The sequence below is a fragment of the Lactuca virosa genome, chromosome 4 (assembly GCF_052849685.1).
Source record: "Lactuca virosa cultivar CGN04683 chromosome 4, Lactuca_virosa_CGN04683_v6, whole genome shotgun sequence".
Classification (NCBI taxonomy): Eukaryota; Viridiplantae; Streptophyta; class Magnoliopsida; order Asterales; family Asteraceae; genus Lactuca; species Lactuca virosa.
In genome coordinates this window covers 22,331,644-22,357,880 of record NC_136429.1, presented here as the reverse complement: position 1 = coordinate 22,357,880, position 26,237 = coordinate 22,331,644, and the positions used below count along the sequence as shown (strand labels likewise).

The window sequence follows — 26,237 nt, the reverse complement described above, 5'->3', positions numbered from 1 at the left end:
CATTCTCTCTCTAACCTCTCAACCGCAAACATAAAAATACCCTCTTTCCTTCCGGAAATCATCAAGAATCACCTTTGGATGTTGTTGTGGAGCATCTAAAACGCATATTCATCGAATCCAGTATTGTTGTTCTTGAGTTCACGGCGGTGAACCATTCAAATCTTCATAGTTCATCAAGAACATGCCATGAACCCTTTAAACCTTCAAAGGCCGTAAACCATTCAAAAGCAGTAAACAGTTCACGACCGAGAACAGTTCACGGCTGGAAACCCTTCACGGCCGCAAACCCACCCTAAGTCGTGAACTTAGCTGAAAACCCGCGTTCTCCGATTTAATCGAGTCCCGGTAACATTCCTAAACCAAAAGCAAGTGTTTTTCCAACACTATAAATAATGGTTTCGCTAATAAAATGCGTATATGTATATAATTGTTAGAGTAAATTACACGAGTGGTCCCTATGGTTTGGGGTAATTTGCGCGTTTGATCCCTAACTTATTTTTATAACTCGGAAAGTCCCTACTGTTTGTTTTTGTTACGCGCTTGGTCCCTGTTGTTTGTTTTTGTTACGCGCTTGGTCCATGTCTTACCTAAAAAGACTATTATTTAGGGAAAATGGTGGGGTAGGTAAGGTAAGATGAGAGGGGTGTGGTTGGGGGTGTGTTTATTTAAATAAATTAAAAAATCAAGGGCAAAATAGTATTTTTAGGTAAGATATGGACCAAGCGCGTAACAAAAACAAACAGTAGGGACCTTCCGAGTTAAAAAAATAAGTTAGGGACCAAACGTGAAAATTAGCCTAAACCATAGGGACCATTTATGAAATTTACTCTAATTGTTATTAGGACCCCGTTAAGTGTCGCGTACATCAACCCGAGGATCTTCATTCACAGTTTCGTTGTCCAACACTTTCACGAGACTAACAGTAAGTTCATACCCCTATACTTTAATATTTTTAATGTTTTCAAGAGGGGGGGGGGGGGATACAAGCCAAACACAAATGATTTTTATGAATTTATACAAAAAGGATTTTAACACACTTAAAACTGATGCAACTAATACAACCATACGGTTTCCACACTTTATAAAATATTTAGATATTTTATCCCTTTTGTAACATGTTGAGCATAAGGGACGTTTTCAACTTATAAGCATAGTTGCATAGTTTTCTGATCAATACACAAACCAGGTACATAACCTAACTACAGACTATAATAGGTATAGTTTGGGATTTCAATACACTTTTTTACACTTAAAGGCATATAAACTATGACAAACTTAGTTTATGATATTCTCGGGTAGCAAGAATACTTTACTAAATAATTATTTACGTATAATTATTACTCTATAAAGTATACAAACGGAATTAAATACAATAGATCAATACAGAACTGCACGTAAATTAGTTAATACAGGATTGTGAGACAACTCTTCAAAATGTACCTTTCTGGGTACAGATTAAATCATATCTTTTAGTGTAACCAGAGTCTCCTGGAGGGAGAGCCGGGGATTTGTGAATAGATCTATTCGGGACTGACAATCCCACACCTAAACTGCTAGCTACAGTTAGGCAGGCATGCCTGGGGTGACAAAAATGATACCGTCCGACGCCTGAAGAACGTCGTAGAGGTCATCAGTCATATCAAGCATGGTTATACGACTCACAATAGTATAAACTGACATTTTGTTTACGGGATTTCATTCTTCATGAGTTTTAATTTATTTAATAGAACTACTATACATTATACTGGAGGATTCCAGGGGATAAAATACATGGTTTTATTTTACGTAATGAAACTACTTTACATACTGGTGGCAACCAGCGTTTTCCAACAGAACATTCTATTCATACTGGTGATAACCAGGATTTTCATACAAAAGGGATTTTACATTCAAAACAGTATTATACAATTCATCTAGTGATAAACATGCATTCGAACTAATACTTTATGAAACACTGTAACAAACTCATATGTTAGAAAATATTGGATTTTCTTGGAAACATGAATACATTCTCACTGATCCATTAGCAGGATTTCATTACAAAAACATGCTTATGAACTCACCAGCTTAATGCTGATACTCTTTCAAAACCGCTTGTATTCTCAGGAAATCAGTAGACAGGTACTCCCACAGCTTTTGTGAAGACGGAGCGTAAAGAGAGCCATGTCTTTATATTTTTGCTACTTTTGATGTATATAAATATGAATCAAACAGATGTAAATATCTTTTATATATTCAATGTAATGGTTGTGTTTACTTTGATTACTATGATGCAGTTGTTGTTATACTACACGTTGTAACACCCATAAAAATTGAGCCAAATTAAAACATTTTAATTTATCCAAAAACCATTAAGTTCATACATCTCGTTTTCAAAATAGTTTGAACATCAGAGTATCTCCCAGAACCATATCATAAAACATGAGGAGCGGTACGATCACGCCTTCGCCTTGCCACGATCTCCTGAAGTACCTGAAACAATACACTGAAACTGTAAGCCCGAAAGCTTAGTGAGTTACCCCCAAAATACCAACCACACATAAACATACTCATAACATATCACAATAGAACAGCCATGCACAACGGGTCTACTATGTGACTGGTCCGCCTGCACCGGGCCTTCAGTCCACCTGGTCCACCCTCCGAATCTAGCCATGTACATCGAGTCTACAGTGTGATTGGTCCGCCCGCACTGGGCCTTCAATCTACCTGGTCCACTCTCTGAGTCTATAGTATGACTGGTCCGCCCACACCGGGCCTTCAGTCGGCCTGGTCCACTCTCCGAGCCTCGGCACGTCTGGTCCGCCCTTTTGGGGCCTTCAGCCTATCCGGACCGCTCGCTGGGCCTTCGGAATATCAGGTCTGCCCTGGGTATGTTGGCCTACAGCACAAAGCAGGACCCGCCTCAACCCAACCCCCGTCAAACAACCATGTGTACATAAAACAATTCATCACATAACAAATCCTTAACCAGACAAACAGTCTAACAGATCACATAGCATATCAACATCCTAACCAGGATTCCGACCTAACCGGTCACTAGCATAACATTACCCTATATACCGGGTACCGACCTTAACCGGGTCACTAACATAACACCATCCTAAATACCAGGATACAGATCTAGCAAAACAATAACATAACAAACAATACCCGGATTTCCATCCGGTAAAGGGCCGGCCTTGGTGCCGTAGACCCTGTCGATATAGTGAGGATAACTCACCTGCAATTGCCAACTAAAGAGATACGACCAAGCTGCTCCGACCACCGATACGAACTTCACCACAGCACCCTACCAAAGAACCAATACCGAAATTACCAAAATACCCTTGGAAGTCAAACTGGTCAACTCTTGGTCAAAGTCAAAGTCCTCAGTCAAAGTCAACCTTCCTGGTTGACTCTACTCACCGAGTCAACCCGTCGACTCGTCGAGTCCTTATACTCAGAAAACTCTTAGAACACGACTCAACTCGCCGAGTAACCCCAGGACTCGTCGAGTCCAACGATCTCCGAGTCCCATCCTGTCCAACTCACTGAGTCACCCCTCGACTCACTAATCTGCGTCTTAACCAGAAGAGGTTTGGGGTTCTGCGACCTGACTCGCCGAGTCCAAGAACAGACTCGCCGAGTCTAAGGCAATCTTCAACAGACTCACCGAGTTGTTCTTCCAACTCGCCGAGTCCATGCACATGTTCATACAACTCGTCGAGTACACCCATGTGACTCGCCGAGTCTCTTCAGTTCTCAATCCATACATAGGCTTTTCGAGCCATGCAGGGGCTTCAATCCATAGATCCACTCTTCTACAGCCTAACCCTCACATAAAGTTGCAAACTTTACGTGAAACCAAGGAGATATAAGCCCAAAACACTCTAGGGCTAGGGCTATGGACTAGGGGGCTTCACCAACAACTCTTAAACAGAAACTTTATGACAATAAGGATCATCACAAGCTTAGATCTGGAGTAGCAACCTCATATCTAAGCTCCAAACCCGAAATAGATCTCAAACAAGCTAAGGAACTCCAAATCAACCACCAAGGATGAACCCAAAAAGGAAATAGCTTAAGATAATGGCTCCTTACCTCTGAGATGTGCCCAAACTGATGTAGATCCCAGACCTACACAAGCCCCTTGATGCTAGCCTCCAATTTCTCAAGCTCCTTCCACCAATTTCCTCTTCCAAGCTCCAATCTCCTCAACAATGAAGTCTCACACGAAATTAGGGTTTTCTGGAACTCTCTGGGGGATTAGGAGGCTGGAAGAGGGACATAAAGTCCTTTAAATAGGGTGCAAACCCTAAGATTAGGGTTTTCTCATTCCAGCACCAACTCGATGAGTCCAAGCCTCCGACTCGGCGAGTTGGCCACTTAATCCGCGATAGAACCCCGCTCCGACTCGGCGAGCAAGCGGACCTACTCGTCGAGTCCCTTTCCTAAATTTACACTTTGCACCCTTCAACTTATTGCTTCCGAACTTGGGATGTTACAATTCTCCCCCACTTAAATTAGGCTTCGTCCTCGAAGCCTGCGACAACACCAACTTCCGGATAATACTCCCACAATGCATCCACTGATCTTAACCGACCCAGATTCCTTCAAACACTGCTATCGAATCCTTAAAATTTATCTCTTCCCTTGCAGGGTCCTGATAACCGCTTCAAGCCGGCCACCGGCTTCCTTTCTCTGATAACAACACTCATCAACTAAGTGCCACCAGAAGACACTACCTTACTTCCGACTTACGCATTTATTCGCCACCTGCGAAAACTGGATACCATTCTAAACCACCGGGTCTTGACCCAGTATTAGCTCATTATCTTTCGCCCAACTGGTGCTACCTTTATCAACTTGCACCGATGGAAACTCATCCCGTTTCCTCCCTGGATCAAATCCCCTACCGTGCTGACATGATGAAACAATTCACAGCTTCCGAGCAACCCTCCTGAACACCCAGCCATAATGTTCATGCACATCGTACCTGGCCCAAACAGCCTCAGCCTGGAAAACCAGGCACGCCTACGATGGTCCAGCCATCCCTAGGATGGAACACCACTACATCCAGAGCTCATGACCATAACCATACTCGGAACCGAGGACCCTGTCCTTGCGTCACCCTCGAACCCTTCGGTTCGATACAACGGAGTGCAACCCACTCACACTTCCCTATCACGATCTCTAGGTCCTTGACCTCCGACTGTAATATCCTTATACAGTCCTCAGCACCGGTCCAGACTACTCCCGAGTTTATTAACCTGCTGTCTCATCTTCCTTTGTCCAAATCTCCAATTTGGAACCACTAACCTCCTCCTTTTCCAAGGAGGCTGAAAACATGCCTGCGCATCATTCAACATTGCTACCACCTCAACGAGCAGCCAACCCGTATGTACTTCCATATATCTGGTACAATCCCAGTGCTTACTACCAATAACTGAAGCACTTCGATTATCCATTTACTCCACTGCCTCCCTTTCGGAGGTCCCACACTCCTTCCGGAGCTACATACCTTTCCCTTCCAGGAAATCTACTCAACAACCCTTACCGCACCTATAAGTGCCACTAAACCAAAGCCCACTCTACACTGACCATGTAGAGCAACTGCTATTCTCGAACTCCCATATACTCCGAATCCGATCACATAACTAACTAGGCCCACACACGGCCTCCAACCGACTCCATCACCACAATCAATACTTGGGGCCAGACCATATCGATTACCATTGCATGTCGACATAATCACTCATTCTCTACATACCGATCCACTAACACATACAGAGTCTTCAGCATGACTGGACCGCCTTTCCAGGCCTTCAGCCTATCTGGACCACTCTCAGAACCTTCAGCATGTCTGGACCGCCCTCCTGGGCCTTCAGCCTGTCTGGACCGTTCCCCGAGCCTTCGGCCTGACTGGTACGCCCTCCGGCCTTCAGTCTATCCGGGTCGCTCGAAACTGCCGTACATCGCCCTGAACCATTCTTCCCGCGAATCTCTCCCATGCAGTCTGTTCTAGCCCTCTTGGGGTTCCGAACTCCAGTTCCGTTCCCAGAATCCTTTCCATGGCCTAAACCCAGGCCTCACATCGACCAACTACCTTTTCTGAAACCATGGTCTGTTCCCTGCCCCACTTGACTATCACTTGCTCCAATCATGCCACACTCTCGGCTAACAACCCTGGATGCTTGCTGTTTCACCGGAGAATTTTCCAATTCTCCCCACTTAGTGTACCCACTATTAACTTCCGCTGACAAACCGACATAACACAATCGACCCTACTTGATAAAGTTACCCCTCTTCTCCCGGAACTAAATCCCTCCGGAGTGAGTAATCTCCACAGAACACTCTCCCGACATCGCACATCTCGAACTCCAAGGAAGTTCGAATCTCAACTGAACACTTCTCGCAACGCAGTTGCTATTCCAAGCAACGAGATCATATACCTTATCTTTCGACCAAGAATCCTCCTGGACGCTAACCAACTACAACTCCTAACTACTAAGATCCTCAATCATACCGCAGCTGCATCCGGCTCTGCCTTGACCTCCTCTGCTGTAAGTTGGAATGCACGTCCCTGAGCCCTCGGAGGCTCCGCTCCTCCCTGACCTCCACCAATAATCCTCAAAGTGGCTGGCGCTGGAGCCTGCACCGATCCTGCAGCAAACTGTGGGCAGTTGACCCTCAAGTGTCCAACCTGATGACAATGATAACAGATCCTCCTATCCTGAGCCGGGACCGCCTGACGGCAATCCCTCGCATAATGCCCCTCTTTCCCACACTTGCGACACGCACCACCGGACCTACAAACTCCGGCATGTCCCTTCCCACACTTCTCACAAATGTGGCTGCTCTGACCTCCAACCCTAGAGTTAACGGTTTTGGACCGTTTCGGCGCCGGCTGCGACTGCACCGGGGCCTGCCTCTACTCTCGTAACTGCAACTCCATCTCTAACTCCCGCCGCCTGGCGGCCTCCTGCAACTCTAACAAGGTATCACACCTCTGCGTGGACACGAACTGCCTGATGTCCCTCTTGAGCATACTTAGATATCGGGACATCTGAGCCTGTTCCGAAGCAAACTCCGGGCAAAACATCGCCCTCTCAGTGAACATCCTGGTGATCTCCGTCACCGACTTTGAATACTGCTTCAGCTCCAGGAACTCCTGAGCCAACCTCTCTCTCTCTCTCAACCCGTGGAATATAACGAGTGTTGAACATCTCCCGAAACTGATCCCAAGTAACCGCAGCTCGCTGGGCATCAGAATAAGATCCCGTAGTCAACCTCCACCTCACCCTCTGATCCGCAGGGCATGAACACGTGAAGAAACAACCCTCCACGTCTGACAACCATCTCATAGCAATGATAGGATCCTGAACTCCATCAAAGGTAGGGGGCTTCGTATCATCAAAATCCCGATACTGAAAACCCCGACTGGCTCCTCCCCCTGCCGCTGCCACAGCCGCTGCGGCTGCCGCGGCCGCTGTCTCTGCAAGAGCTGCATAGCGCTCATCAAAATACTCAACCATGGCGGTCTTGATCGACCCAGACAGTTCCGATAACTCGGCCCGGAACATAGCAGCAACCTCCTCATGCAGGATCTCCCGAATCCTAGCATCCAACTCATCCGTCCTCATCTGACCAATAACCTCGGGTGGTGCTGATCCATCCTGACCACCCTCTCTCGATCCCGAACCGGATCCTGACTCAAAACGTCTCGCATCCGCCATACGGCCGACACCTCTGGCGCTGACCTGATCTCCTCGCATAACCGCCGCGAACTAACCTCTAACCAACAACCTAGGGGTTGCGACTTCCTTGACACGCGTATGGGTCCTGTGCTTTCAGTAGTACGGGCCCATACTACCTTCCATACCTACCCATATTTGTCTCAAGTATCACCACAACGCCCTGAGCACAAACATACATAACAAGCACTCAATCCTCACCCCTAGAGGAATACCGAATATCTCACATCAAGAAAACCCTAGGCTAACAGGCATCGCAAATCAGGCAATTCTATCAAGCAATTCCTGAAGATTCCTAGCCTAGTACTAGCATGCTGTTCTAAACATATCACATAATCAAATAACTTGTATGGTATTTTGGGGTCTACTTACTGGCTCTGGCTGATCGTACCCTCTGCATCCTCCTTTACTTATTTTGAAAACCATTTGAAAACCATTTAAAAATCTTTCCTTGATTTGAGACTGGATTCACACGAATGTTCCTCCAATTCACTCAAACCAAGGCTCTGATACCAACTTGTAACACCCATAAAAATTGAGCCAAATTAAAACATTTTAATTTATCCAAAAACCATTAAGTTCATACATCTCGTTTTCAAAATAGTTTGAACATCAGAGTATCTCCCAGAACCATATCATAAAACATGAGGAGCGGTACGATCACGCCTTCGCCTTGCCACGATCTCCTGAAGTACCTGAAACAATACACTGAAACTGTAAGCCCGAAAGCTTAGTGAGTTACCCCCAAAATACCAACCACACATAAACATACTCATAACATATCACAATAGAACAGCCATGCACAACGGGTCTACTATGTGACTGGTCCGCCCGCACCGGGCCTTCAGTCCACCTGGTCCACCCTCCGAATCTAGCCATGTACATCGAGTCTACAGTGTGATTGGTCCGCCCGCACTGGGCCTTCAATCTACCTGGTCCACTCTCTGAGTCTATAGTATGATTGGTCCGCCCACACCGGGCCTTCAGTCGGCCTGGTCCACTCTCCGAGCCTCGGCACGTCTGGTCCGCCCTTTTGGGGCCTTCAGCCTATCCGGACCGCTCGCTAGGCCTTCGGAATATCAGGTCTGCCCTGGGTATGTTGGCCTACAGCACAAAGCAGGACCCGCCTCAACCCAACCCCCGTCAAACAACCATGTGTACATAAAACAATTCATCACATAACAAATCCTTAACCAGACAAACAGTCTAACAGATCACATAGCATATCAACATCCTAACCAGGATTCCGACCTAACCGGTCACTAGCATAACATTACCCTATATACCGGGTACCGACCTTAACCGGGTCACTAACATAACACCATCCTAAATACCAGGATACAGATCTAGCAAAACAATAACATAACAAACAATACCCGGATTTCCATCCGGTAAAGGGCCGGCCTTGGTGCCGTAGACCCTGTCGATATAGTGAGGATAACTCACCTGCAATTGCCAACTAAAGAGATACGACCAAGCTGCTCCGACCACCGATACGAACTTCACCACAGCACCCTACCAAAGAACCAATACCGAAATTACCAAAATACCCTTGGAAGTCAAACTGGTCAACTCTTGGTCAAAGTCAAAGTCCTCAGTCAAAGTCAACCTTCCTGGTTGACTCTACTCACCGAGTCAACCCGTCGACTCGTCGAGTCCTTATACTCAGAAAACTCTTAGAACACGACTCAACTCGCCGAGTAACCCCAGGACTCGTCGAGTCCAACGATCTCCGAGTCCCATCCTGTCCAACTCACTGAGTCACCCCTCGACTCACTAATCTGCGTCTTAACCAGAAGAGGTTTGGGGTTCTGCGACCTGACTCGCCGAGTCCAAGAACAGACTCGCCGAGTCTAAGGCAATCTTCAACAGACTCACCGAGTTGTTCTTCCAACTCGCCGAGTCCATGCACATGTTCATACAACTCGTCGAGTACACCCATGTGACTCGCCGAGTCTCTTCAGTTCTCAATCCATACAGAGGCTTTTCGAGCCATGCAGGGGCTTCAATCCATAGATCCACTCTTCTACATCCTAACCCTCACATAAAGTTGCAAACTTTACGTGAAACCAAGGAGATATAAGCCCAAAACACTCTAGGGCTAGGGCTAGGGCAAAGGACTAGGGGGCTTCACCAACAACTCTTAAACAGAAACTTTATGGCAATAAGGACCATCACAAGCTTAGATCTGGAGTAGCAACCTCAGATCTAAGCTCCAAACCCGAAATAGATCTCAAACAAGCTAAGGAACTCCAAATCAACCACCAAGGATGAACCCAAAAAGGAAATAGCTTAAGATAATGGCTCCTTACCTCTGAGATGTGCCCAAACTGATGTAGATCCCAGACCTACACAAGCCCCTTGATGCTAGCCTCCAATTTCTCAAGCTCCTTCCACCAATTTCCTCTTCCAAGCTCCAATCTCCTCAACAATGAAGTCTCACACGAAATTAGGGTTTTCTGGAACTCTCTGGGGGATTAGGAGGCTGGAAAAGGGACATAAAGTACTTTAAATAGGGTGCAAACCCTAAGATTAGGGTTTTCTCATTCCAGCACCAACTCGTCGAGTCCAAGCCGCCGACTCGGCGAGTTGTCCACTTAATCCGCTATAGAACCCCGCTCCGACTCGGCGAGCAAGCGGACCTACTCGTCGAGTCCCTTTCCTAAATTTACACTTTGCACCCTTCAACTTATTGCTTCCGAACTTGGGATGTTACACACGTGACGTCCTCCACCCCCGAACGTTTCCGCCATTTCGGTTTGGGGGTGTTACAGGTGGGCCCCATAATTTTTATTAATAAAACTCTAAATTAAGTAGAAAAAACCATTAAAATGTATCAGAAAGGCATTTTAGTCTTTTTAGTTTTCTGAGGGACCAAAAACGCAACGAAACTAGCTCAAAAGGACCACCAATCCAAAAAAGTCGTGGTTTGGACTAAAACCCCAAAAAATGCATTCCACAGGGATCATTTTTGCAATTTTGTCTATTATGTATCCATGCATTCTTGAAGAGAAAAAGAAATTACATCCACGTATCATTCTTATAAATACACTAGGAAAAACTTGTTTATAGGATTTTGACTTTGGACATATTGTGGGAATATTAAATGAAAAAAAACTTGATACATTTTGTTGACATTTTTTTTCATCATTATATAAGTTTTTTTTGTTAGTGTATATCTATAGTTTTGCTCATGTATGTCCATTTGTATAATCTGTTTATTTTCATGTAATTATGTGTATACATTCCTATTAAATAAGAGAGATTAGTTTATAGGAAATTATTGATATCATGGCATAAGAGCGTCTCTCTGTCTCCGATAAAAACCAATCTCCCTTGCTCCCTTTTTTCTCAACGTTCCATTTCAATCCTAACCCTAATCGTGGAAGACCATCTTGATGAACACGTCTTCCTCCAACCAGTGAAACCCTATGGGATGACAAATAAAAGAGATGACATTCCTCTATTTCTTGATCTCATATAATGCCCAACAACTACCATATATGCATGTTCATACATGATCCTTGTGAGGCTTATTGCAACACTTTGAATTGCATATATATATATATATATATATATATATATATATATATATATATATATATATATATAGTTTTTTACATTTTATGGTACTCTTGATCATGATTTAGATCTTCATGTATCTCCATTTACGGTTCTTATTGATTATTCTGATGTTTATTAGAATGATGCCCCATGACATGTGTTCCAAGTGTGTTTAGGCAACAATATACACTTCGGGTGCTCTAAATGTTGGGGTGTTATCTCTTGCTCCTGTCGAGGTAAAGTATCGAAGGGTGACCCATACAATAGCCAACATATTAGTTATGGAATCTTCTTTGTGGGCTTTATAACTCACTCACCAAAGCAATCATTATGTAATGTGACAATGTGAATGTCACACATTAAATGACTTCTCTTAGGGTAGTTTGAAATAGTAATTTGTATAGTAAACGTCCTAAAACATCAAAATATTTTAAAAATAGACATAACTTGTCAAAAGAGTATAACATGGCATCACAATTAATATAACAACAATGGTAAAGTGTAATACTTTCAAACAAAGAATCCAATACTTTTCTAAGAGTCCACAAGCTTTTGGATCTCTAAAGCTACTAACTTGTGCAAATGTCATAATAGTATATTAGGCTTGGAAAGTCCAGTAAGTGATAACGAGGTTATAAATTATAAGAACAATGCATAAGTGAACATAAAATTTATATACAAATGTATTAACCCTATACTTTAGGGCAAAACACTATAAAAATATTAATAAAATATTATAAACATCAAAATTCATTTAAAAATCATAAAATAAACATACATGTATATAGATGCAAAGTATGATATTAAACTAAAAGCCTAATAACCTTAGTATTCTGAAAATCACAATCAAACTTCCATCATCCTTAAGAGATTTTGAAGGTATTCTCAATGAAAAAGAAGGTTAACAAATCATGTTACTTGGAAACTAGCATAAAGCCTACTAACAAAAAAAGATTCATAAATATTATATCATCATACTAGATATAAATGAAGTAATGAACCATCTGTAAAGGGATTTCATGACCTAACCCACACATGAATATTGCTTTCTAAAAGCCATCCACAAACGTTCACAACATTTGCAAGTTGGAGATCCAAGTCTTTCTCAGATGTTCGGACCATACTAGTTTCAACCCACCCAACGTATAAATGAATATGGTCATGAATAAATACTCATACCTAATAGACTTAAACTCTTGATTTTGATGTTATCCTCAAATTCAAATTGTCCACTTAACCCTAAGTTCTCTTTTTCTTCTCTTGCTTAAAGTCGTTCCTACTTTTTTTTGGGGGGGGGGGGGGTGGGGGGGGGGGGGGTAGGGCTTAATACATCCTAAAGGAAAGAAAATTAGTCCCTCTCATCCATATTTTTACAAAATAAATGCAAGTTGCCAAGTCCTTAGGTTCTTAGTTTGACCTCAAATTAATTAGTATTCTTAAAAATTATCTAGTTTATAACCTTTCAACTCCAAAGTGTTTGTCACCTCATTGTGATATCACTACCACTTCCCCATTACACAACTAGAAAATGATTATCACTCCACATCACCTTGCTATATTTGTATTATATATATTATGTATTGTATACTTGAGAGAGAGAGAGAGAGAGAGAGAGAGAGAGAGAGAGAGAGAGAGAGAGAGAGAGAGAGAGAGAGAGAGAGAGAGAGAGAGAGAGAGAATGTTATCAACTGTGGTTCGAACCACGGTGAACCATGACCATGCCCACTAGACCACCACACCATCCGTGGATGGTGTTCACCTCGATAAAGCGTACAACACCTCGGATAACGGCTCCATTATATGTAGTCTTAAATGTCAAAACTTATAACCACAAATTACGAGTATTATATAAATGTTAGTACCAATGTCAATTGACTAAGCATATCAAGTTGATATCACACTTTTTGCATGATAAAATGACCTTGGGTAGGTTTAAGTTCTTCACGTAGTCTCAACTCTTATTATGTAAACATCTTCACCAAAAGGCTCCTTACCTATCTCTTTCATAAGTTTTAATCCAATTTAAATATTCCGACCATTCCTTTCCCACCAATATAAGGAAGAGGAGGGATGTTAGGTATATGTATATGTTGATATTTATATTTCGGCCCATGTGAGTCCCATTTGTATAGCAATATTTATATCTTGATATTTATAGTTCGGCCCATGTATGTCCCATTTATATAGCAATAGCTCCATGTAATTATTATTATTATTATTATTATTATTATTATTTGGACATCATTTCCATGTAAATTTTTATAAATACCAATTGATGAGAGTCTAATTCTTAAGAAATCATTGATTATCACTTTTTTTTTTTGTAAAATCATTGTTTTGTTTGCTTATGAACTTTATAAACTACTAAGTATCATTGGATTTAGCTGATTAAACAAGTATGAATCATAATGTGTATTTCAAGTTTCACATACCCTGTATCCCAATTACATTCACACGTGCAAATGAAGTGGGAAAATAGTAACTGATGTGAACTTTTTCTTCAACAAACATTCACATTCTGTGAGCATATTATAAAACAATTTTTTTTATATGATATAGTGAGTACAATTAATTATGGAATATGGACCTCTTTGGTTCTTTTAATCGAACTTGATCAAATCGTGATTTCTCTTTAAATGAGAAACAACATAATAACATTCAGTCATTCGCATTGCTTTCAGCGCATTAGAACCCCTCAAGAGTTGTATTAAAGAATCAACACAATGTTCTTGTCACTCGTGAACAGAAGACTCTTTCAATGACTTGAACAAGTGACGTTTTGGTTATAAAAGAATAAAGCGACTCGTTTTTCTGTAACATTAATCACTATTTGGTATTAAAATTCTTGGGATTTGACCATGATCAGAAAAGTCGATCTTGTTAAGCCTAACACAGCATAAAACTTGCTCCGGTAGTTCTTCAGGATGTTGTGCCTAAAAAATGAAAATCCATTCAAATACATGGATTCAGTTTATGAATTACAACACAAATTCAAAAACCAAAAACCCAATTTACCTGAATCGTTAAACCAATGTCAAGAATCCCATGTTTCAATCGTCCCCGGAATGCATCAAGTGCTTTCCGTGAAATATAGCTGAATCGATGTATATCTAGGTCAATTTCAAAGTAGTTATGTCCCTGCATTTAAAGAATATGCACAATTTCAATTTCGTAATTCCGAGTTGAAGATTAAGATTTAAAGATTAAAACCCTAGATTTGGAAAGGAATTACGAACCCGATAGAATGCGTGTTGAGGGCGTGAAAGTACTGGTTTATCGTTATAAGCGTTTAGAAGCTTTCGTTCTGCAGAACTCAATTGAAGATCTTCGGGATTGACTACACCAGCCATCAATTTGAGTCTTTCTCTATAAGGAACCAATGATTCTTTTGTAAAACACTTCACGATTTCCATCTCGTCCATCACCAATCTCTGTTATGATTAATGATTTAGAATGTTTAACTACTCAATCTGATGCTGTTTCTATGAAGAATTGAAGATTTACCTGAATGCTTTCGCAAAAACGATGAGAGACTTGTTTATCGAAGCTTTCTGAGAGTTTGAAGTATAGAACAAGACTTATCCCTTCGCCATCGGAATCGCCATGAAAGAATGAAGCGGGATACGTCGGTAGCTGTCATATGAACATCATGAATCATGATCATGTTAGTAATTCTGGTTCACAAATGGGTCAACCCGGTTTGATAGAAGATAGAAACGGATACCTGCACATTAACAATCAGCAACGAAGGTACTTTCTTATGAACATCAACATAAGGAAGTTCAACATGCTGAGCGATATGATCGATCTTCCGACTGGAAACAAACAAATCAACACCAATTGGAACATACGGGCTATAATCTGAAGCAGGGTGCTTCCTTTTATCTCTGCAAAATTACAAACTGTTAATTTTATTTCTACTTTTGCAACAAAAAATCAAAAAAAAAAAAAATCGAGAATAAAACAATCATACCTGAAAAAATTCTCACCCCGAAGCTTAAAAACCGAAGGTGAAACAATCGACCAACACCCTGGACTCAACTTATCATTCAATGATCCAGGAACCACAAGTCCTGACCTGGGTCGAAACAAGAATCTCTTTGCTTGACCTGTTAACATTTTCATCAATTTAGCCATGCAAAGTGCAGGATAATTAAGTAATTAATCTTCAAATTCATCAAGAAAGAATAGTTTTTTACATACAAATTTCGGTTTTTTCATCGCCATCAGAAGGTTTTTGGTTCACAGAAAGCACAAAAACAGTCGTTAAGCAAGAAAGATCATCGTCTAGCATGCTTTTATCAAAAACTGTCGACCCCTTTGAATCTTTATATCCGTTTCTGCTAATGAAAAGCTTCTCATTTTCGTTGTTATCTGGACACTGATCGTTTGCATTTCCTAATGATATGAAATCTAGAAATAACGAAATTAGTCTTCAAATTCTTGATCAAAACTGTATGTATATGTGTATATATGACGCATATTCGATCGTTACCTCCATAAACACTAATAAAGTCATCATCGGAGTCGGATCCTAAGATACTCACGGAGTCGAACCATGTCTCCTCTTGACAAACTGGTGATAGAACAAAGACGAACTATTTAGCATCAAAATCCAAGAACGATTTGATATAATGTGAAAGTACAAATCTACCCCTTGGAAAACTCACCAGCAGTAACCGGTGCAGAAGATGAAACCCTTCTATACCATTTCCCGGAACAAAAGAAGAATTTACCCGATCTTGATTTTTTGTTGGGTCTTGAACTTGAAGCACATCCGCCCATGATATGTACACAATGGCTATATTTGTAATTTCAGAAAAGAGTTATAAACATATACAGTACGCCAACATGGAAACATTCTCATACTCTTAAAGGGATTAACTTACGATCCTATTCGTGATCAAATGGGCGTTTCTTGGATTTCTTGATCAAGAAATCCGAAAATGGATACAAGATTTCAAGATTTTGAAACTTGTATTCGAAGTTGTTAGCAAAGAGACTGAATTTTGTATCATAACGTGGAAGAATGGTTCTCGGAAGAATTTATATGGTCAATTACAAGAAACTAGACCTACTAAACTAATTTTGACAACTCATATTGTCCGCAAAGTATACAACCACCTACATACAAAATATCAAATTCAAAATAGTGTTTTTTTAGCTACTATAAATACTTAAAAAATCATAGTTATGGTATATTTTTTGTCTTGTTAAAAAATGGCAGAATCTAGCTACTATAAATGTAGAAAAACTCAACTATTTATCTATGTTTGTTTATATGCAGGAAAATCCTTATATTTTCATTTAACTTTTAGATTTACCCAAATATTCATTTTTTAAAGAAGTTACTTATTGTTTTATGTCATATTTATCTTGTTTGTTTTTTGGTTAACATGGAAAAAAAACGACGTCACTTATTTTTGCTTGAGTTATTGGTTGTTGGGTAAATGGTATATATTTTTCACGTTTTATCTTAGACAAGAGACAACATTATTTAATTTTGTTTTCATGTTAACCTAAAAATAGAAAAAAAAGAATGTAATGTCACAAAACAACCGGTAATTTCTGTAAAAAACTAGGTATTTTGGTTAATCTGAAAGGTAACTGAAAATGTAAGAGTTTTTTTTTTTTTTTTTTTTTTTGTATATAAACAAAATGTAAGGTTTTTCTGAATGTTAGTAGATAAATGATTTATTTTTCTGTATAATTATTAAAATCAACATTTCACAACATCATAAAATAGTTCATGTTTTTAAGATGGATAGTTAATGAAAATGATATAGGAGGGTAATGATATGAGTACAAAAATAAACTTTTAACTATTACTAAAAACCTTTTAACTGTGTTCACAAACTACCACAAATGTTTTACCTCGTTTCAAAAAAATACCACAACTTTCTTTGTAGACAGTTAATCTTTGTAGACAGTTAACCGGTAAATATTAGGTCACTACTTGATGTGGCATGCCACATAGTTATTGTCCTTGAATTGTGATATTTTTTTGTATACATTTTACCAATGAAATCACGGGCATAGGGTGACATCCAGGCTTGATTATTGTCTTCTCCATTTTTTGTTTTTCCTTTGAAAGTTAGCATATCTTATAACAACCTATTATAGGATAAAATACATCAATCATCCCTCGTACATGTGTCAAAACGCACGTTTAGTCCATATTTTCAAAAATTAACCCGGGTTGTCCCTCGTTAGTTTAAACCTTACACGCTTCATCCATCGGGACATAAAAAGACCATTTTACCCTTATTTATTTCTTTTTAGTTTATTTTCCATTTGTTGATTTGTTTGTTATCAAAAAAATATATATTATAATTGTCTTTTAAAAAAGAAAGAGTAAATGAGTTTATCTCCCTCCTTCTTCGTCAATACAAGTTCGTCCATCATTACCACCCACACTAACTGACTCCAAACTCCAGTGATATCTTCGGCCACTACAAGACACATACAACGTCATCAAACCCACACTCACCGACACCATCAAACCCCCACTTCCGATCCTCTCTTCTGATCTCATACTTGAATCATCAACATTCTTCTTTCCATCTCTCTATCTCTCTCTCTCTCACACACACATACACACACACACAGAGAAGAATGCCGCCTCAAACCCTCACACACCGACACCATCAAACCCCCACTTTCTATCCTCTCTTTCGATCTTATACTTGGCGACAAATCAACAGATCCTGACGTCCGGCCTCCACAATCGTCTCCTATTTTCCCTTCCCCTAAACATGCTACAGTCTGTGGAGGTTTGAAACAAACCCTAAATCACTATTACCATCTGAAGGTTCGAAACCCTAACCCTAGATCGTTGTCGTATCCCTTCGTCCTTTCTGTTGTGCATCTGGAAGAGACGCAATCATCGAATGGTGGTGACGATAGTGAGGGTTTCATGTGGCGTTAGGTTTCAATGCAGATCGATAGTGGCGATGCCGACTCACAAAACAGGTGACTATGGTCGAGATGGTGATAGATGGAGAGAAAAGGTTAGTCGGATGTGGAGACGATGTTGGTGGTCAGCGACTTAGTGACAATTTGGGTCTCCACTTTGTGTTTGTTTCCGATTTGGGTCTCATCGATTTGTGTGTTTGATTCTTATTATTCACAAGCTGAAGGGTGGGGAAAGTGAAAGGATCTCTATTTTTTTAAAACATTGATAATAATAATAAAAACATTAAATTAATTGAAAAATAAAAACACAAATGTATTATCGTTATTTCAGTTTTGGAATGGACTAAGTTCACAATAAAATCGTCTTTAGGGGATGAAGCATGCAAGGTTAAACCAAACGAGAGACGATCCAAGTTAATTTTTGAAAATAAGGACTAAATGTGCGTTTTAGCATGTTCACGAGGGACGAATGGTGTGAATTACCCCATATTATATTTAAAATGTTAAAATTTGAAAATGCATATTTGCTCAACGGTAGAGTCGACACCTCCCTTTCTCGAGGTCATGAGTTCGAAACCAAGCATTATCATTTATCTATTTTTGATAAATTTATATGATTATTGGTATAAATGTCTACACAAAAAACTTCAGTGGTTTATTGAAAAAAAAATCTATGGTAAAATTTATACAAAGTGGTCACAATTCTATGTCAATAATCATATGACATGACACATCAAGTGGTGCCGTTTATTTACCGGATAAGTGTGTAAAAAAAGTACAATTATATTTTTTGAACTAAGGTAAAAGGTCAGCGGTATCTTGTGGGCATAGTTAAATGTTTATTGGTAACTAGGTGTGCGACCCGTATAATATACGAGTTGATTAAAACAAAATATTAAACACGAATGAGTAAACGGAAAGTTTATTTATATTTGAAATTTGAAATAAATGAAAATTATGAGAAAAAAAGTTAAAAATAAATAAGCATGCGAAAAATAAATAAATTAAAATTGCGTGTTTAGTTGTTAGACCAATATACTAAACATGTTAATTATAACAAGATGTTAAATATGAATGTTTAAACTGTAATTTATTAGAAATTGAAATTGAAATTTGAAATTTAAAATTTAAAATTAATATAGTTATTATGGTATACTTAATTTATAGAAATTAAATTAATGATATATTGAAAAATAAAAAATAAAATAAAAGACAAGTGACAAGTGGAAAATATATATCTCTAAATTACCACAAATTGACATTTAGCAAATTGAATGAAAGAATGACATTTGGTAAAATTATTTTCATTTATTAGGAAGGATATGTACATATTAAACTAAGATTGTTGGTAATACATGTAAAAAACTAGAATTACTGGTATTTTTATACAATAAACAAAGATCATTATCATTAAGTCATTTAAAAAATTAAAAATTAAAAAAAAAAAAAAAAAAAAAAAAAAAAAAAAAACCTTATATAATAAACTATACCTAAGAACTTGTTTATTTTATTTTATGGGTGGTAGTTTAATCGACTAGATCAATCGTCCAAATTTGGTTCTTTTTACATTGATGTTATACTTGGAAAAGAGAATAAAACAAATAGGTAAGTATACAAAAAAGAAGAGGAAAGTGTCTTTATCAAAAGCATATAAAAAATGAATGGAGATTGAAAGAGACACATAGCAACTTCAACCATACCACAATCAAAAAACAACCAATCATTTGAATGAGATTCTTTTGTCCATATATTCATATTTTTAACAACAAACTTAAAAATAAAAAATAAAAATTGGTGGTGGAATTTCCACCAAAGTCTCAAATTTATATTTAAATGCAATATCAAAACTTCACATTTTTATTGATAATCAAACTATTGCAAAAAATGTTTAATATTTGTCTTTTATAGAGCATAATGTTTTTGTTAAACTTTGCACTTAGTTAATACTTATATTAATATTATATTAAAGAAATAAAACTCATAAAATGCTTTACGATGTGTAGAAATGTCATGTCTTCTACATAATTGTAAATTTTATATGTTTATTTATAGAATAATATTTTTATCAATTAGTATAATAAAATGTTAGATATCTTTATGTTACAATACAGCATATGATTATACTTTGGACAACTTTATTTCATAAATAAATATATTTAACCAAAAAATAAAAATAAAAGATGTGTGAATCATATTCACAAATCACAAGTCTCCAATGGTCAGGTCAATATTCCATGGTGGGTCTTTAGGCCCGCAGGCCGCAACCCAATATTTAAATCCATAATTAAAGTTAATCAATTTTATTTTTGGATTAAATTCTAATATTTTTCCAACTAAATGATACTTTTTGATATTTACTTAACTTGTATTAACAATAAGAATTGTTAGTAATGCTAATAAAGTTTGGACTATAATGATGCTTTAAGAGATTATTTAATATGTGACAGTCAAAAAATAATCGTCTTGTAAATATAGTTTGTTGAATGTTTACACAAATATAATATATTATATATATATATATATATATATATTTTTTGCAAATCGACAAAATCAATAGTGGAATTACTTTTAAAAGTAGATGGGGTGGGTGAACGCATACCAAACGAGGAACAAGCAATGCCCGTTTGGGCCAAACGGCAAATAAACCCCAACACATTATTTTGGATAGTGGGTTTCATCCAATTATATTATATATAAAAGTCATATGATATTTTCACTATTCCATTATATAATCTTATTTAATGTGAATATTTTAATTTTAGTTCCTAATATTTAAATAGTTATATTACTTTTTGATAAGTATCATATGATGAATAATTAATCTTCAATCAACACGTTATAAAATATCCGCGCATTTTTGGGTCAAATTAGAAATTAATAAATGCAAAGCTACTTTTTGATTTAATACCAATACTTGACTTGTATGAATGATGCAACATTTTATCTTCATATGTTTTAATGGAAATGGATAATCATGTAAAAATAATAATATCCATTTATCATGATGCAAATATGCAAATTAATTGTTATGAATCTTTCATGGTAATATTAAAAGATCAGATCAGATGTAATTAATACTATAATCTTTCTCTTAACTTCATTGATGTAGCAGTCGTAGGTTTCTCATGTTGGGCGGCAATAGACGACGTGTCCCCTTGTGTTGTGTGTAGGGGCGGTAAGGAGGCGCACAGCTGGCACCGGGTGGGCTATAGGGGAAGCACCACTATTTTAGTTTGGTATACTCCTTCCTAAAAACGCGGTATTACTCTTATTTTTTTTATTTTTATTTTATGGATGACAATTTAAAGGTAATCATACCTAATTATAAAATAATTTTAAATTCGGTTGGGTATTCATTCGACAGTATTTATCGGGTTGGTAGATATTTGGGTCTCCAATTTAAGATTTTAGTTGATTAAATTTCACCCGATGAAATTTTTATTACCTAAATCTGATCATAATTGTATCCTAAAAATGACTTGAATTCTTCATAATTTTAATTTTTAGCATCAACAAATTTATTTTTAAAAAATGTTACATAAATATATTCTTAAACGGCTAAACGTAATTCATGATAAACTAATCATATCATAAGGTAAAGTATTAGAAACAAGACCAGTTACTTCTATTCTAAAATGTAAATAGTAATTATATAACAAAATTTCAATTTATAATATAATTTAATTTTGAAATCATATATTAATAGTAAAAGTACTTTTTATAATATGGTTCGGAGAAATCTTTTAGGAAAAAAATCTTCTATTCAGCACCATAACCATTTACCCGACATAAAACTCGTCTGAATAGTTTCTGGCAAAACCTGGACTTGATTTAGTTGTTGTAAAGTTTGTTCCTCCGGATAATCAAAGATAAATGGGTTTGTGTAAATTTCACTTGGCTTTTTTATTGATGATCTTGTTTTGGTTTCTAGTAATTACCATAGATGGAATACAATTACCCCTATAAAGATCAATATTTTCATTGGGCGGGTGTCAATTAATCAAATCCATATTGGTCTCAGTTTGGTGAACTGAGGGCTTAATATGGAATTCGATCCTTTGTAGATGGATTTTAGAAGCATTTCAAAGATGAAAAAATTGGCTACAGACTTGATTATGATGACGATTATGTGAATTCGGGAAATGACAAAAATTTTGTTTCCCACAGATATCCCTATGTAATTGTTTGTTTCTCTCTAACTTTTTACTAGATTTCTTTTATAAAATTCAACCGTTAAAAAGAACCGAGAAAACCAACACACTATCGTTATCAAGTCTCGAACCTTAGTCTTTTGTTTTATTCAAAACCACAAAAGCCAATTGAGTTATATCTTGGAGGCCAATATTAGACTTTTATCTCTATGGGTGTTGTCTCCTAAACCACACAACTTTTAGTTTATAAGACATATACCTTTATAATAAGGGTTATTGATTAAACTAACCTTTATGTAATGTCAATTTAAAGAAATGTGTCACACCCCCAAACCGGAACGGCGGAAACGTTCGGGGGCGGAGGACGTCATGTACAATATCACAACAATGCATAATAGTAAAACAAGCAACAACATCATCCATTGCATTAATAGTATAATTTAATACAAGTGTGTTCTGTATAGTTTATAAGACACAAAAAATATGAATCAAAATAAGAGATGAGTCTTAAATGTGCTCCATCTTCTCAAAACCTGGTCATCGGTACTTGTCTACTGGCGACCTGAGAATACAAGTTATTTTGAAAGCGTAGATCGGCATTAAAGCTGGTGAGTTCATAAGTATTTTAGTGTCATTGTTTGTATAAGTTTGAAGAAAGTGCTTGTAAATGTTTGATATAAAAGTTTGTAAGTGTTTGATGTAAATGTTTGTAAACTTCCTAGAAAATCCTATATTTTCACTAAAGTAGTCTTCTACCAAGACCCAACTGTTATGTATGTTTGTTCTTTTGTAAAAGTGTGTGTTTTCCCAAAGTATGACTATCATTACCAAAATATAGTTTTCATTACCGTTTATGTGAGAAGACCACAATGTGAATGAAATGGGAAAATAAAGATGTACTGTAGTTTTATCTATGTAATTACCAATGTACCAACTACCTTAACTTGTTTGTTTAATTAAGGTAAAATGTGATAAGATTGTAACCATACTTGATCGACTAGTATAACACGACGTTCGAGACGTCGAAATGATATGACATTCGTCACCCGTAGACTTGCAGGTCCCACTGTAGCTAGCAGCAAGGTGTAGGATGGTCAGTCCCGTATAGATCTATACACAAATTCACGCTCTCCCTCCAGGAGACTCTGGGTACAAAACGTGACACATCAGTATATTGTCGCGCCATGAAGTAGTATCTCACATTAATGTTATAGTATTCTTGTGTTTGTATAGTATGTTCTCTCTGTCTAGTATATAGTATGTTCTCTAGTTTATAGTGTGTAGTATGTATTGTTTCTCGTTATAGTATGTACTGTTTCTCTTTATAGTGAGTATTGTCTCTCGTTATAGTATGTTCTATCTGTTTCTCTTTATAGTGAGTATTGTCTCTCGTTATAGTATGTTTGTACTGACTCATGTATGAACTGACTCTTTGTATGTTTCATTGTTCTAGAAATAGTAAGTAGTGACTTCCTAAACTATACCTATTATAGTTTACTAGCAATGTTGTTTGTATGGATGAACATGTTTGTACACCTTTGCTACCCAAAGGTATTGAACTGAATGAATAACTTTTATATCTATATACATATACATAATATATAACTAAGATTCAAACGACCTTCGGACAAACAACCAATACCCTAAGTCCACAACCAAACAAGGAACATGAAATAAGGCGAGTTATCAGTCCTCAGTCCTTTCAATCCTACTTATATAACTATATCTATATAGACATGATTTTGACAAAATATAAGTTTAAAAGAGTTTGTAACACGATTTGAAGCAATTTGGTTGAAAACACAGTTTGAAGTATAAGAAATTCATTTGTTTGATAGTTATTAATCACATGTGATTGATATAATAAATATTTCTACTTGTATTCCCCCCCCCCCACCATAAAAGCATTTAAAATCATTTAAAAGGTAAGTTAAGGGGTATGAACTCACCTGCAGTGAGTTATACGAATGTAAGATCGGTTGCAGGATGCTAAGTGCCAAGTAAAGACTCGAGCACAACGGATCCTAATAAGCATATAATGACACACATATATGTATATAATTAGTGTTTATACAACTAATCATGTAAGGAAAACACCTTAGGACTTAGGAAACACTTAGATTGAAGTGTTACAAGTACAAATGATTGCATAAAGTGGGTGTACGGCCACACAAGTGTGTGTACGGGCAAGTGGTGTACGACCACTTGTGTGTACGGCCAGGTGTGTACGGCCAGGGAGGGTACGGTCGTACACTCCTTGAAGAAATTGCCAAAAAGTGTGGTCCAAGGCTCTATCTTGCATCCTCTAAGTGTTCTTGATTTTGTGTTAGAATATAACATGAGTTTTAGGCCAAATATGCACTAAACAAGGGGTGTGTGGCCATATGAAGGGTGTACGGCCGTACACTCCTTGATGTTCTAGCTTTGGACGATTTTTAAGGTGAACATCTAGTAAGTAACAAGCATAGGAAGAGGTACTTACGATTTAGAAGCCTTTAGGGGTGTTTGAGGTCCAAGAATTTAGTAGGTGTTCTTGGTGAAAATGAAGAACACTTGAAGATCTAACCAAAAGAAGTAATTTCATGGATGAAATCATGGATCTTCACTAGATAGTGTAATGAATCAACAAATCAAAGGAAGTAACACTTACATATTGAAGATCTAGGTGAAAAACCCGATGATAGTTGAGAGAGAATTGATTTCTTGGCTTAGGAGTGTGAAAAGGGTTGAATGAAGGCTAAGTCTCACATATATACGTGAGAGTGTGTGGCCAGGAGGGGGTGTACGGCCGTACACCCATGTGTACGACTGTACACTCCTCATGAAGGAGTGTTTGGCCCTTTTGAAAAGTGATGAACTTAGGGAACCCATTTCTAAACCCTAGCTTTGAAGGTACTACGCTTAGAACACTCAAACAGACTCTAAACCAGGCTAAAAGATAGCAGAAACGAGTCTGAGTTTGATTGATTTGAACGGTTGTACAAGATAGAAATTTCGGGTTGTCACATCATCCCCCCGTTAGAGAGAATTTCGTCCTGAAATTAAAGTTTAGACAATTAAGCTATTACAAATAACTAAACGAAAAGATGAGGATATTTCAGTTTCATTTGATCCTCGCGCTCCCAAGTGAATTCAGGTCCTCGCTTGGCATTCCAGCGAACCTTCACTATCGGGATACGGCTTTGCTTCGTTTGCTTGACCTCTCGGTCCATGATCTCTACTGGTTCTTCCACGAAGTTGAGGCTCTCATTGATCTCGATCTCGTCGAGTGTGATTACAAGAGTCTCGTCGGACAGTCACTTTTTCAAGTTCGAGATGTGGAAAGTAGAATGTACGTTATTGAGTTCGCGAAGTAGTTTGAGTTTGTAAGCTACAGGGCCGATTCTAGCGAGAATATCGAAAGGCCCTACGTATCTTGGATTTAGCTTTCCACGATTTCCGAAGTGTATTAAGCCCTTCCAGGGTGAGACCTTCAATAGAACACGGTCGCCCACCTGGAATTCCAACGGTTTCCTTCTCTTGTCTGCATAGCTTTTCTGTCGGTCTCTAGAGGCTTTCAATCGTTCACGAATCTGAACGACCTTCTCTGTCGTTTCCCGAATGATTTTCAGACCTGTGAGAGTGTTGTCAGGAACTCGTCCTTTAGCTAACTGTGTGTCGCCCACCTCAGTCCAGCACAGAGGGGAGCTGCACTTACAGCCATAGAGGGCTTCAAATGGAGCAGCCTTTATGCTCGTGTGATAACTATTGTTGTAGGAGAACTCGACAAGGGGTAAATGAGTATTATATGCCTTCCCAAAGTCTATCACGCAGGCTCGCAACATATCTTCCAAGGTTTGAATATTCCTCTCACTTTGTCCGTCGGTTTGCG

At 38.3% G+C, this 26,237-nt stretch overlaps 1 protein-coding gene across 1 annotated transcript; it reads right to left on the bottom strand.

Moving 5' to 3' along the window:
* Positions 1-13,985: 13,985 nt before the first annotated feature.
* LOC145169526 (protein ENHANCED DISEASE RESISTANCE 2-like) lies at positions 13,986-16,393 on the bottom strand. Its single transcript, XM_079088071.1, has 10 exons — positions 16,190-16,393; positions 15,971-16,101; positions 15,796-15,876; positions 15,504-15,713; positions 15,274-15,409; positions 15,025-15,187; positions 14,805-14,933; positions 14,537-14,731; positions 14,316-14,438; positions 13,986-14,233 (listed from the first exon to the last, which is right to left on the bottom strand). The coding sequence occupies exons 2-10, from the start codon at positions 16,083-16,085 to the stop codon at positions 14,120-14,122; spliced, it is 1,266 nt and encodes a 421-aa protein (XP_078944197.1). The 5' UTR covers positions 16,086-16,101; positions 16,190-16,393; the 3' UTR covers positions 13,986-14,119.
* Positions 16,394-26,237: the final 9,844 nt, after the last annotated feature.

Coding starts and splice junctions, on each gene's coding strand:
- LOC145169526 (XM_079088071.1), bottom strand. CDS start 16,085: ATGGGCGGATGTGCTTCAAGTTCAAGACCCAACAAAAAATCAAGATCG. Junction 15,714..15,795: donor CTTTATTAGTGTTTATGGAG/GTAACGATCGAA, acceptor CGTTATTTCTAG/ATTTCATATCATTAGGAAAT. Junction 15,188..15,273: donor CGGGGTGAGAATTTTTTCAG/GTATGATTGTTT, acceptor GTAATTTTGCAG/AGATAAAAGGAAGCACCCTG.